The 13290-nt window shown below is 36.8% G+C and overlaps 1 protein-coding gene across 1 annotated transcript in view; it reads right to left on the bottom strand.

Moving 5' to 3' along the window:
* SIN3A (SIN3 transcription regulator family member A) overlaps positions 1 to 13290 on the bottom strand; it is a 55536-nt gene that overhangs the window by 28930 nt on the left and 13316 nt on the right. The window contains exons 2-6 of the mRNA XM_063088956.1: positions 11814 to 12035; positions 7396 to 7572; positions 2906 to 3012; positions 1952 to 2234; positions 413 to 664 (exon numbers count right to left, since the gene is read on the bottom strand). Coding sequence (XP_062945026.1) covers positions 413 to 664; positions 1952 to 2234; positions 2906 to 3012; positions 7396 to 7572; positions 11814 to 12002 — 1008 coding nt within the window. The 5' untranslated portion in view covers positions 12003 to 12035. The remainder of the gene's footprint in view (positions 1 to 412; positions 665 to 1951; positions 2235 to 2905; positions 3013 to 7395; positions 7573 to 11813; positions 12036 to 13290) is intronic.

The raw sequence follows: 13290 nt of genomic DNA, 5'->3' as shown, positions 1-13290 counted from the left end.
CTTTTCTGACTTCAAGCTTTAAGAAAGGAGAGGAAGATGGTTAATGACAATTAATTCCTTTTAAAACTACAGCAGTAAATATAAATGCCCAGAGGACCACTACCAACTAATAAAACACAAAACATAAGAGAAATTTCTTCTTCTAGTGTAGATTAACTAGACTGTACAAATTGTCTTCTATACTTCCCAGATAAAACAGGCATACATTTCACAGGGCAGAGACTTTAAACATCTTGACTGAATGCTATAGCTACAGGGCAATCACATCAGGCAAATAAAACTGGTTTTATAAACACACATCATCGTTTCTAACTGGTTAATTTGTAGTACGAATTATTAGACAGGATAATGATTATTCAAGTTCTTGGGCTGGTGGCCTGGTTAAGACAGACTGAATGGTCAATGCTCTTACCTGGTATGTGTGCAAAATCTCCAGGAACGCTTTGTAGATATCTGGTTGGCCCTGGAATCTGTTCTTTATCTTATTAACATAGTTGATAGCATGATTAAACTCCACAGGCTGATTGTTCTGCAAGGATGGGGCCGTTCCCAATGAGATTGTCACTGGTGTATGAGGCTGGACTGGTGGAGAACGTGGGGATGCATATGGCGGGAGTGGGGGAGTCTGCTGACTGGCTGGAGTATGTGCTTGAAGTTGAGAAGGCTAAAAAGAAAAAACTCTTTATTCTCCTCAGGAGCACAGATGGTTTGACATAAGAAAAGAAAGTTCAAACTAAAGAGAAACAAGGTGTCTGACCAATTTATATCCTTTATTTATTCACCCAGGCCAGGCCATTTCAGCCCACTCAAATCATAGTGGACAGGGGTGAGAAGTGTAGAGAGGTCACACATTCTGATACAAATATCATGGCCTCAAATTTTCTAAATAAAACTTTAAAACTGAAGCTATCTTCAATTACAGAGAATAATTTTTCATATGCAATTTTAAAGCTCACTAACTCAACAGGTACAATTAGAAATAAATTCACTCTACACAGATCTTTAATGTCAAAAAAGACAACACCTCAATTGTTGCTTTAACTTCACATAAAAAACTATTCGGGGGGGTGGAGAGGGGGATAGGGAGAGACTGAACAAGGGGCATAAAGAATAAGTATGATTTATAACAATATATATGCTAGTAAGGTTGAGCTGATCAACATATGTCAAAGTTGATCAAAATATGTATAATCAATTACAACTCAATAAAAAATTTTTTTAAAAAGTCTTCTGGACCTGCTCTGTCCAATTGAACTCTCTGAAATGATGAAATGTTCTTTATGTGCACTGTCCTGTACAACAGCCACAAGCCACATGTGGCTTTTTTTTTTTTTTTTTTAAAGATGACCGGTAAGGGGATTTTAACCCTTGACTTGGTGTTATCAGCACCACACTCTCCCGAGTGAGCTATGGGCCGGCCCCACATGTGGGTATTGAGCACTTAAAATGTAGCAAGTGCAACTGAAAAATGGAATTTTAATTAATTGAAATAGTCATATGTGGCTAGTGGCTACTGTATGAGACAAAGCAATTCTAGACCAAGAACACCTCATCATCATCATCAACAGGATCTTCTGCTTGCCTTGATATGACCTAATCTGTAAGAGGAATAACTTCTGTAAAATGATGACTATGAGCAGAAGCAAAATTTGACCATAAGATGACCATTTCTGTCTGTGCTGTCTACACAAACACCATCACCACCTGTTGGATGCTTTCTTAATAGGCAGAAGTCAAGGACAAAGTCCTTGTAGATTGCTGATACGTTAATTTAAATAGATATCTAAATGTGCTGTGTAAACACAAACCACATTAGGTGACTACTACATCTTCTCTGATGAAATCTTTGTAACTTGGGTATCTATCTAAGTCTTATGCAAAGGAAAAATGTCAAAGGAGGATGTTTTCTGGAGATGCATTTCAGATGATGCAATATTTTCCAAGTGCTTACCTTGCTGACTTTGGCAGGTGGGGGCTGAGGAGCTGGCTGAGCAGGAGCTGGGGCTGACTGAGCTGAAGGCTGGGAAGGATGTTGGGGTGTTGGTTGAGGCTGGGGCTGGATGCCATGGGTGGGGATCTGATGAACCTGGCCAGGAGTTGTCACGTTCACCATGTCATTGGTTTGCACCTCAATTTTGTAGCCAGGTGGCAAGAAGGTGTTGAAGCCCATGATCAGGTCAGGGTGGCCTTTAAACAGCTGAGACACACGACTAATCACTCCTGGAGTATCGATGCTGATTAAAAAAAAAAAAAAAGAAAAGTGATTAATGGAAAGCTTGGCAAACACTCAACTAAGAAAAAAACTCCACTAGGTTTTCTCAAAACAGAAAAATAGATAAAAATCAACCTGCACATTATAAGATTAATGACACACAAAGAACACTAAAATTCTAAAGCCATTTAGCTTTAGATCCAAAGAGGCTTGGTCACAATTTTGAACAGAATATATGTTCATGGTAACAATCCTATCAAGCAAATAATACTCAGACAGTAAAACTAAAGCTGCAATTCCCAAGCAAGATCCAATCTTTGATACACCAGTACAATCATTTTGTGGGCATGCATCTACATAGTTCAGATGAGTTACTCTCCTACAATAGTTCCATGCCAGAATATCAGGGTATCTTAAGCCATTAAAAAATCAAGTAGCCTAAAACATTAACAGTGCTACTTCCTTGATTGAGAGAAACTAAGAAAAATTTTAGTTAAGAAAAATTTACCAATAGAAAAAAACCTAGTGGCTATAATTTCCATTAATAAATATATAAAATAAAGGCAGGATCCTGAAAATTCAACTTCAAAAAGAGGGCACCCTTGTTTATCCAGCAGATAAGAATAAGCTGTATCTTCCCTCCAAAATCAACATGCCAAGAACAAAACTTGAGTACAACCACACGTCTTTTACCTCTGAGATTTAAACTCCTTCATGATGTCAAGAAAATCATTGTAGACCTGAGGCTGGCTACCAAATTGCAGCTTCACCTGGTCAAGATAGGATAGCGCATCCTCCACCTGAGGCAGGGATAAATCTCAAGGTTATAAAAAGAAAATTAACCAAGAATTACAAAAAATGATTTATGCCTAAATAAACTTAACATAGTAAATAAAATAGATATACATATATAATATTAAAAATTGGCATAGATGCCAATAACAACACTCAAGCCTAAATTAAAATGACCTCATATAATCTTCAGCCTTGTCGTGGATAATTTTGGAGAGAATAATCAGTGAAGAATAATCACATTAATACATCACTCATTTATTCATTTCATAAGTATCTACTAAGCTATAATATGACAAGTCCAATGCAGGTACCAAGGATTCAATGAAAAATAAGTCACAGCTTCTACTCTACAGATCATTCACATCCAATTGAGAATTATAACACAGTTGGGGTAAGTCAGTAATCATTGAACACCTGGAGAGCACATCCCCACCCGCTCCCCCAAAAATGGGGAAGAAGGCTTCCCCAGGAGTGATATATAAACTCAGACCTAAGTTTACACAAGTTAGCAAAAGTGAAGACCACTAAAAAAAGTCAAAGGAAGCAGTATGGGCAAAATCCCAGACAGGACACCATATGGTACATTGGAAATGTGAAAACAGTTTAGTTTGGCTGGAGGGTTTGTGGTGAAGAGGAGGAATACTGGTAGGAAGAGTAAAAAGAGATGAGACAGGAGAAGCAATAGGATCTAGATCCTGAAAGGACTTGTAAATCTCATTATTTTTATCATTTTCTGCACATTTTTATCATATTTTTCTGCACTTTCATGTATTCAATTTGTTTACAGTGTAGAGAAAAACTGGCACAAGGGCAGTATAGACTGAAAGGAAATAATAAGACCAGTTATGATATAGGGACAATTGGATAACTTATGTGAGAGTAGTGACTTGAATTACAGTACTGGACAAAAGAACAGAGAGAGCTGCATAGACTAAAGCTTTTGGGGAGGCGGAAGTGACAGACATCAGGAACTGATCGGATATGGGCGATAAGGGAGAGCTAGCATTCAAAAGTGATCCACCACAAAGAGAAAAAGGTTTGAAAGTCTAAAAAGTTATGAGTCTGAGATAGGACAACTTAATTTTACTCAGGAAATACTCAAAGGAAATACCCACTAAGTGTTTCCTATATACTCTGGGATAAATATTTTAAATTTTACAAAATATCAGGTTCAACATGTTTCAGAAATAAACATCTGATTTGACATAAACCACACTCTTTCGATACACTGTAAAATGGAACAATCAAATGGTGCTACGGTTTAAATGTGTCTCCCAAAATTCACATGTTGAAACTTAATCACCAACATGATAGTATTAAGAAGGGGAGCCTTTAGGAGGTGATTAAGCGATTAACAATGGGATTAGTGACCTTATAAAGGGCTGGAGGGAACTAGCATTGATCCCTTTTGCCCTTCTGCCACCATGAGACAACAACAACGTTCAAGGTGCCATCTTGGAAGCAAATACCAGGCCCTCACCAGGCACTGAACCTGCCATCACCTTGACCTTGGATTTCCCAGTCTCTGGGGAAAAAATGGACTGTGAGAAATTTCTATTATTTATAAATTACCCAGTCCAGGTACTTTCTTATAGCAGCACTAACAAACTGAGACAAACGGTATTTTGACAGTTGTCCAAACTACCATTATGGCCATGGTTAATCAGAACACTTCAGTGTAGCTAGAGTACACTTGAGTCAATACCCACTTATTTGATGGCTGGTTTTTCTATATTTTACAAATAATGTGACAATTTCTGTTGAAATTTAACGGGCTATTTAATTCATATTCAGAATTTTTCATATTGAAATGTTTTATTAAGGATCAAGTTGATCAGACATAAAACTCTAACTTTGCAGAAAAAAGACTTTTTAAGAATAGCATTCTCCATCATATGACAAAGGAAGAATTATCAAAAAAAAAAAACAAACATGATATAACTACTTGCAGAGAGTGAAAAAGAAACCTGAAGAAAAGAAATGATGTGTGATATGTTCATATTTGGAAGAAAAAGGTATTGAAGGTTATAGTAAGCCACTGTTGAAAAAATAGTTATAACACTAGGCTTAAAAAACCCAGCATGACACCCACGTTATAAAGGAGCCACCTGCATGTGAGAATAGTGAGGAAGTTCCCTCATTATCTAAAGTACAGTCTAACTCTTGATAAAAGCACATATATAGTTCTAGGAAGCACAATTTATAAGAAAACAACTTGGATACAGTTATTTAGACACTACAGATTTATGGAAGCACTCGGGAGACCCTTAGATCCTGCTAAGGAATTTTCCTGGCTCACTTCAACAGAAAATTATTAAGGTCCCGAACCTTCTGAAGTTTGCAATCTTGTTGGAGAGATAAACTCAAGCAACTGTAAAGAGAACTTGCTAACTATGTGTAATATCTGTGCTGCTGGCACTCAACAGATAACTAAATCACACCAAACATACTTCAAATTATTCAAATCTCTCCATGTCACCAATCTGCTAAAGGCCAATAAGAAAGTATAGACACCTGAAATAACCTGAGAATTCTCACTGGACACACTTCCTTATTATAGATTATAAATGGTTTACTGAAGTTGATTCGAATGCTTGTAAAGCATTTTAAGATTGGTCCAAAAATGTGGCAATGTGAGAATACTGAGTTCAATTACATGGAGGCACAAGAAGCATTTTACCTCTCCCTATTAGAAAGGAAATTCAACAAGTTGTGTTAGGAACACAGTCAAGGCTTGTAACTAAAAGAACAGAGAAAGGAATCCTAACACTACCAGTAACTTACTCTATAACCCCAAATCCAAAGCCCTTCCTTGCCAGTTTCTGTAAAGCAAACAAAGCACAATCCGTATACTTATACCCAAGACTCCTATGAAGAACAGGTGCTGTGCTTTGATAGGGCTCGTTGGAAAAGGCTATAATAAACATGTTTTTGTTAATTTAACAGCAAGTTTATAAGCTTTTTTGCAACATTAAGGTATTAGCTGCTGAATACAGTATTAATATGGAATTATTTTCAGGACTTGGTGAAATGCCAAGTCCATAATAATAATAAATTTTGGTACACAGCCATCACTTTACAAGCAGAGAGTAAAAATGTTTTAAGAAAAACCCCAGTATTGCTTATATAAATTTTCCCAAAGACAGAACCCAGAGTGAAGTTTCAAGCCCAAATAATTTGCACTTTCTTTAAAGACTTTGCTTTAGTCAATTATTAATTATTTAAACCAACATAGACAGTAAAGTTTACAATATTCCTCCATATATCTTAGCTTTGGTATGCTTTATGATACTTATGTAGCATTTAATGCCCTTAGACCAATATTAAACAAGTTCCTGAGAACCCAAACGAGTGAGGGCAGGGGTCAGGGAGAACTAAACTAAGTATCAAGGAAAAGAGAAGGAGGAAATATTTGCTACACATGGATGTGTCTTTCAAGGGTATATTGCTCATTCCTACCTATAAGCAACTTTACATAATTAGGCTGATATGATAAAATGAAGATCTAACATCTTGCTCTTTATAGTTTTCTTTTTTGGCAATGGGCCGGTACAGGAATTGAACCCTGGACCTTGGTGTTATCAGCATCACACTCTAACCAACTGTACTAACTGGCCAGCCCCCTAGTTCCCCAATTTAAATTTCCTATACTTAATTTAAAATTTTATATATATGTAAAATTAGAGAAGTTGAAACCTGGAACACTTGCTGCAACAATCACACATATTAAAAGTAACAATGAAGTAAGAAGAGTGACAAGGTGAGTTGTGAACACAAGCTTCACTTCACAGACACCTCATGAATTTCAAAGCACTGGAAACCTACCTCACATACTCAGCAGAACAGATGAAAACACTGACATTTAATTCACAATTACAGTTTTCCCCCAACTTTATTAAGTTTCCCCAAAAAGTGTTTACTAAGGGTGGACTTGAAAATGCCAGCCAATTCAGCTATTCATAAACAGAAGAAAAAGATTAAACCATAAGATATATTACTGGGCAGATTTACTGCACAGGCCTGTAGCCAATCGTGTGTGCTCAATAAAACCTTATATGATGCTAAGAAATGAATTCAAAAGGAAACATCGAAAAAATGGACTTTAACGTTTATTTTATATGAAAATAGCCCTTTAATTTTGATAATACTTGAGTACCAGGCATCTGAACCTTTCACAAACAGTTCTTAAGCATATTCTTCTCTGCACAAGGCACTGGTGCCAAGATGGAAAATACATATAAGCAGGTTTCAAAACAAAAAGTACAACTTCTTTCAATTCATCCCCTTGTCTCTTGTGTTAAAAGTTGTCACACCACCACTAATAGGTGAAGCTAATGCTTCCTGCTAAAGATAAACTTCTTGACTCAAGGAAAGGAGCTGAATACCACCTTGAGCCTCTGAAACTGCTGCTGTCCCTGCACTGGTGCAACTGGTGGGGCTGGATGAGCATGGCTCTGGACCACCTGGCCTCCATGGGGCTGCACAGCTGTTGGGTGATGATGGCTGCTATGTACTGCTGCTATGGTGGGCCCATGACTGCTGGAGCTCTGTGGCACGGCTGAAACCTGGTGTGGACGAAATACAGACAAGAAATGTCAAGGCTTGTGCATTCTTCCCCAAATGTGTCTAGAGAAATAACACAAATGCATGAAGCATGCATGCATATCTCTGCATGCACAAAGATAATTAATTAGAAACCCAAATTTCCCACAAAAAGGAACTGAAGAAATAAATTATAGCCCACCCCTATCATAACAGAATACTTCCTAGATATTAAAAATTATATAGCCTATGGCTTCTCAAACTATCTGTGAAAGACCAGTTTTCCTTAAACTCCAATCCATCATGGGCTACTACTTAGGTAAAATACAATAAATGTGAATTACTAGAAAAGAGAAATAAAAATACATAAGTCCATAATTTTCATCATCGGATTTTACAGATATAAAATTATGATGTCCAATTGCTATAAAAGTTTCTAAACACTCTCAATTTTGGTACTTATCATATCACAGACTAGTAACAAAGTATACAGATCAGCCACTTGTGGACCACACTTTGAACAGCACCAATATAGGTGTATATATTTTAACACAGAAAAAAAGGTTCACAATTCATAAACTAAATATATTCATGTATTTCATGTAGACTTAAACTTAAATTTTTTTTTTTTTTTGGTGGCTGGCCAGTATGGGGATCTGAACCCTTGACCTTAGTGTTATAACACCACACACTAACCAACTGAACTAACCAGCCAGGCCCCCAGAATTTTTTTAAAAGCACATTACAGGGCTAGCCAATTAGCTCAATTGGTCAGAGCATGGTGCTTATAACACCAAGATCCAGTCCAGGGTTTGACCCCTGTACCAGCCAGCCACCATAAATAAATAAACAAATAAATAAATGTACATTACAAGCAATATATAATAAAATAAAAAGATTTTAAACTCTAGACAATGACTAGAGCAAAATGTTAGCATTTAATCTCATGGTGGTGGAATTACAGAATTGTTTTGTTTATTTTGCTTATCTTTATTTGCTACAGTGACTAAGTATTATTTCTAAAGTAAAACAAAAAGTTTTTCCAAATTGTTGGTGGTTTGGCCTCAAACATATTTGTTTTCTATTGTCTCTCTCTCTCTGATCTCTCTTGTGTCTTACAAATGTAGGGGTAAAATAAAAGTAGAAGTCCTTTTCCTTCCATTTCTATTGCAAGAAATGCTTTATAAAATTTCCAGAGCTTTTTTTATTTTCCTATTTCAGAACTATTAATCACTACAGAAGACAACTAATGACAATATTCCCGATCTCTCCACTCCTAAAATAGTAAATTACATACAACTTTCTTTCTCTAACCAATGTAAACTGTGTACCACAACTTAAGAAAGAATAAAGCTTTTTCTTTTTTTAAAGATGACCAGTAAGGGGACCTTAACCCTTGACTTGGTGTTGTCAGCACCACGCTCTCCCAAGTGAGCTAACCGGCCATCCCTATTATAGGGATCCGAACCCGTGGCCTTGGTGTTATCAGCTCCACACTCTTCCAAGTGAGCCACGGGCCGGCCCCAGAATAAAGTTTTCAAATCCTCACAGGTTTATAAAAATTACCCTGGGGGTGGGAGGTGAGAGGAAAAAATAAAGCAGTACATATAAATCCACATAAACAATACAAAACATATTGAGAATAAAAAACTATTTAGGCAATTCTAAAAGTTCTAATGTATCTCTCACAAGATGGACTATTATTCTGAGCTTCCATATTCCAACATGTATATTTTTACAAGTTTTACAAGTTTACTCGTTTTTACAAGACTTAATTGGAGTTTATAAATATTTGAGATGGCTAGTTTTATACAAGCATATTACAGTTTCCTGTAGGAATATATTTAACTATTTCAAGTGTAGGAAATAGCCACTAACCTGTTCACATAATAAAAATAATCACCCAAGGAAAAAAAGCAATTTTTTTTTCTTCTATGCCCTAACTTAAAAGATTTGATCTGTTAGCAGTCTTCTTTTTATTTTTTTAAAGATGACCGGTAAGGGGATCTTAACCCTTGACTTGGTGTTGTCAGCACCACGCTCTCCCAAGTGAGCTAACCAGCCATCCCTATGTAGGAATCCGAACCAGTGGCCTTGGTGTTATCCGCTCCACACTCCTAAGTGAGCCATGGGCTGGCCCTTGTTAGTCTTCCAACTGCTGCCCCAGCTCCATATAAAGGCATTACACTGCATCAAGGGGAACTCCTGAGGAAGAATGACACCTAAGGAATCACCAACTTCACCTGGGTTTCCTCTTCTTTTCTTATAATAAATTCCTAGAAATGGAACTGCTAGGTCAAAAAGTAACTAAAGAATTTGACATTAACTGCTAAATTGGTCTCAAGAAAGATTACACCAGTTTATATTCCCAGTACCAGCCATACCTTTTTAAAGTTCACTAACAAGTAAGGTTGAAGAAGGCCTCTCCAGACCAGTTAAATAAGTTATGGTTCAGACTGACCTGGAATAGAATATTACATATGCAACCCTTAAAAATATCACAGTGATTTTTTTAAAAAATTACTTGGATCTATCCATATATATGTTCAAATGGAAAGCTGTCCATTATATATTTCATGAAAAAATCAAACAGCAGAACAGTATGTGCTGTATGATCCAAAGTATGTAAAAAGAAAAGTGCAGTTAGATACCTAGGTAGGTAGATATAGATATGCTTGTAACAAGGAGTCTTCAAAAAGTTCGTGGAAAGATTCATATTATCTTTTAATTCTATTTTTCCACAAACTTTTTGGTTTTGTTTGGTTTTTATAGCTGGCCAGCACAGGGACCTGAACCTGTGACCTTCATATTACAAGGCTTTGCTCTAACCAACTGAATTAACCAGACAACCCTCTCCATGAACTTTTTGAAGTACTCTCATATCTGCATACAAAATTTTGTATACCCAAAAAATGTACCAGTGGTAGAAAGTCTGAGGGGTCAGAGGAAAAAGTTATCTTGTATCCTTTTTTAAAAAACCATGTGATATATCACTTTCATAATGAAAGGGGGAAAAAATTTCTTCCATTTCAACAAAACAGAGTAAGCAGGCAAGAGATGAATAAATGTTGGTCAGGATATGGAACAATAGGAATACACAACACTTATGGAAATTTAAATTGGTACACCTTTGAAAAACAACTTGGCATTACCTGCTAAAGACACACATACCCTATGACCCAGCAATCCCTCCACTAGATACTCAAGAAACTCTTCCTCATGTGTCCTCAAACCTGCTGAGTTGTCTGCAACAAGATAAAGAGTTTGCACCAGAATGCAAACCAACTACTTCACAAAAAAGTACACTATTTAATTCAGCTGCTTTTTTTCTCCATAGCAAGACTCTCTTGATAAAAGAAGTGTGTTGAGAAGAAAAAACAAACAAACAAACAAAAAAAGAAGCATGTTGATTTAAATTCTGGCACAAATTTCTTACTTTGTCATGAACTGCCACTGTGAGTAGCAGGGCACTACTATCAAAGCAATGCATAAGAACGTTCAGAGCAGCCCACTGATAATAGCAAAAACGTGGAAACAGCCCAATTGTCCAACAGTAGAATGGATAAATAAATTGGGTATATTCATGTAATTCATATCAGAGTGGAAATGATACAATTACATTTACACATAAAAACATGGATAAGTCTTTTCACCATACCGAGTGAAACAAAACTGAGTCAAAATAGAAAATATACATGTTTCAATTTATATAGAAGTTCAAAACTATCCAAATAAACAATTATGTTATTCAAAAATATAAACAAAAATGATTAAAACAATAAACAACTTACAAAAAGTCAAGGGAATAATAAACACAAAGCTCAGATTGGAGGCTACCTTTTTAAAGGAGGAAAAGAAGGGATACAGTTAGTTAACTTCAAAGATCACAACATTCTTTTTTGTAAACTTGGTGGTAAGTACACAAATGTACATTGTTTTTGTTAATTTTTATAACTTACTCATACTCCATAAATATTTTAAATATTTAACTCAATGCTTAATAAAAATTTTTTTTTTTTTTTTTTTTTTTTAAAAGATGACCGGTAAGGGGATCTTAACCCTTGACTTGGTGTTGTCAGCACCACGCTCAGCCAGTGAGCGAACCGGCCATCCATATATGGGATCCGAACCCGGGGCCTTGGCGCTATCAGCACCGCACTCTACCGAGTGAGCCACGGGCCGGCCCAATAAAAATTTTTTTTAATTGGATAAAATTACCATCTCTCCTCCCTCACTCTTAGTCCCTTGGTTGGCTCCAGCTTACCTGGTAGCTGGGTGTTACAGAGTACTGAATTCCAGTGGCTGACTGCATGGTCTCAGACACCGCTTCATACACAGGAGGAGCAGGGGCAAGCACCCGGTGCTGGTGAGGAAAAGCCTCTGTGCTGCCAGGGATTCGACGCTGCTGGGCCGCATACACTGGTGATTCCTGGTCATCCAAACGTCGCTTCATTCTGCGCTCATGCTCAGGGATGCACTACAAAACCTGCAGTAACCAAAAACAATGACATGCAAATCAATTCCCACTCCAGTATGATGTGCAAAATTTAGGACCAGTCGCTCAAGTTTAGTATAAGCTGAACTACCAGAACCGATTACCTACTTCACCTTCAAGATGATCATTGGGTAGTTCAAGTGCAAACCACCCCCTCCACCCAATGAACAAGTTATCATGACTGAAAAAAGACAAAAATTTAACTAATATAGTTGTAATTAATGTGGTACTAAGTTGAAAAATAACATGTAATTAAAAAACATAAACATAAATTTTTCTCTTTATATTCTAGTTTTCTCTTCAAGTGGTATCATTCCCGATATTAATTATACATCCACATGCTGCAAAAACATTCAAGTGCTTTTTCTTAACTCCTCTCAAAACCTAGTACAATTGTGAATTAATTTTTTGTTTTTATTTTTATTATTTTTATCTAATCTTTAATATATCAATTGCTTCAACAATTAAATGAAATCATGGAAAGAGCACTGGGCCAAGCAAGAATAAGAAGTCAAAAGTTCTAGACTTGCCAATTTAAGAAGCTATATACGTTTCAAAAAGTTCCTTGGTTCCATATGAGTTTCAGTTTCTCCAACTATAAAATAAGAAAATTGGAACAGCTCACTTCTCAGTTTTTTCCTGGCTCTTTCTAACATTCTTTAATATAAGAGGAGATTCCCTTAGCGTAATACCTCTGGAGGGAACACGCTCCTTCCTGCAGGACACAGAAAGTCTTAACACTTTGCTCAGGAATCAACTTTGGTCTTTTCAGAGCTTTTCCAACATCAGTATCACTAACATAAGCATAACGCACCACTGGTAAGAAAGAATGCTCTAGCCATCCAAAGACAAAATGGGTCCAAGCCTTGCCACTTTCCTAGTCACAAAAAATCTCTTAATCAAGACACCATTCCTACGGCAAAAAGATAAAAATTACAGTAGTAGTGGGAGATGTAGCAAGCCACCCCCTCGTGTGAAGTATGGCTCTTTTTGTAAATGAAAAAAAAAAAAAAAAAAAAAAGCCTTTACCTAATTTCTAAATCTACCCATACCTCTTTTCTTCATTCCCTGGGAGCTCACAAGCCCTGAAGAGGAAGCAGTCCTCACAAGGATTCCCCAAGGCTGCTTCACCTCTTCTCTGTTGTCACCATCATCCTCAACCTACCTGTCACTCTAACCCTCAGCCTTGAAATAATATCTCAGGTTTCTCTCACACCTCACAAACCTAAGTTGGACCCTGACACAG

Source organism: Cynocephalus volans, chromosome 3, assembly GCF_027409185.1.
Source record: "Cynocephalus volans isolate mCynVol1 chromosome 3, mCynVol1.pri, whole genome shotgun sequence".
NCBI classification, from domain to species: domain Eukaryota; kingdom Metazoa; phylum Chordata; class Mammalia; order Dermoptera; family Cynocephalidae; genus Cynocephalus; species Cynocephalus volans.
Note: the sequence above shows the minus strand (reverse complement) of the source record. Positions and strands in the feature narration are given on the sequence as shown.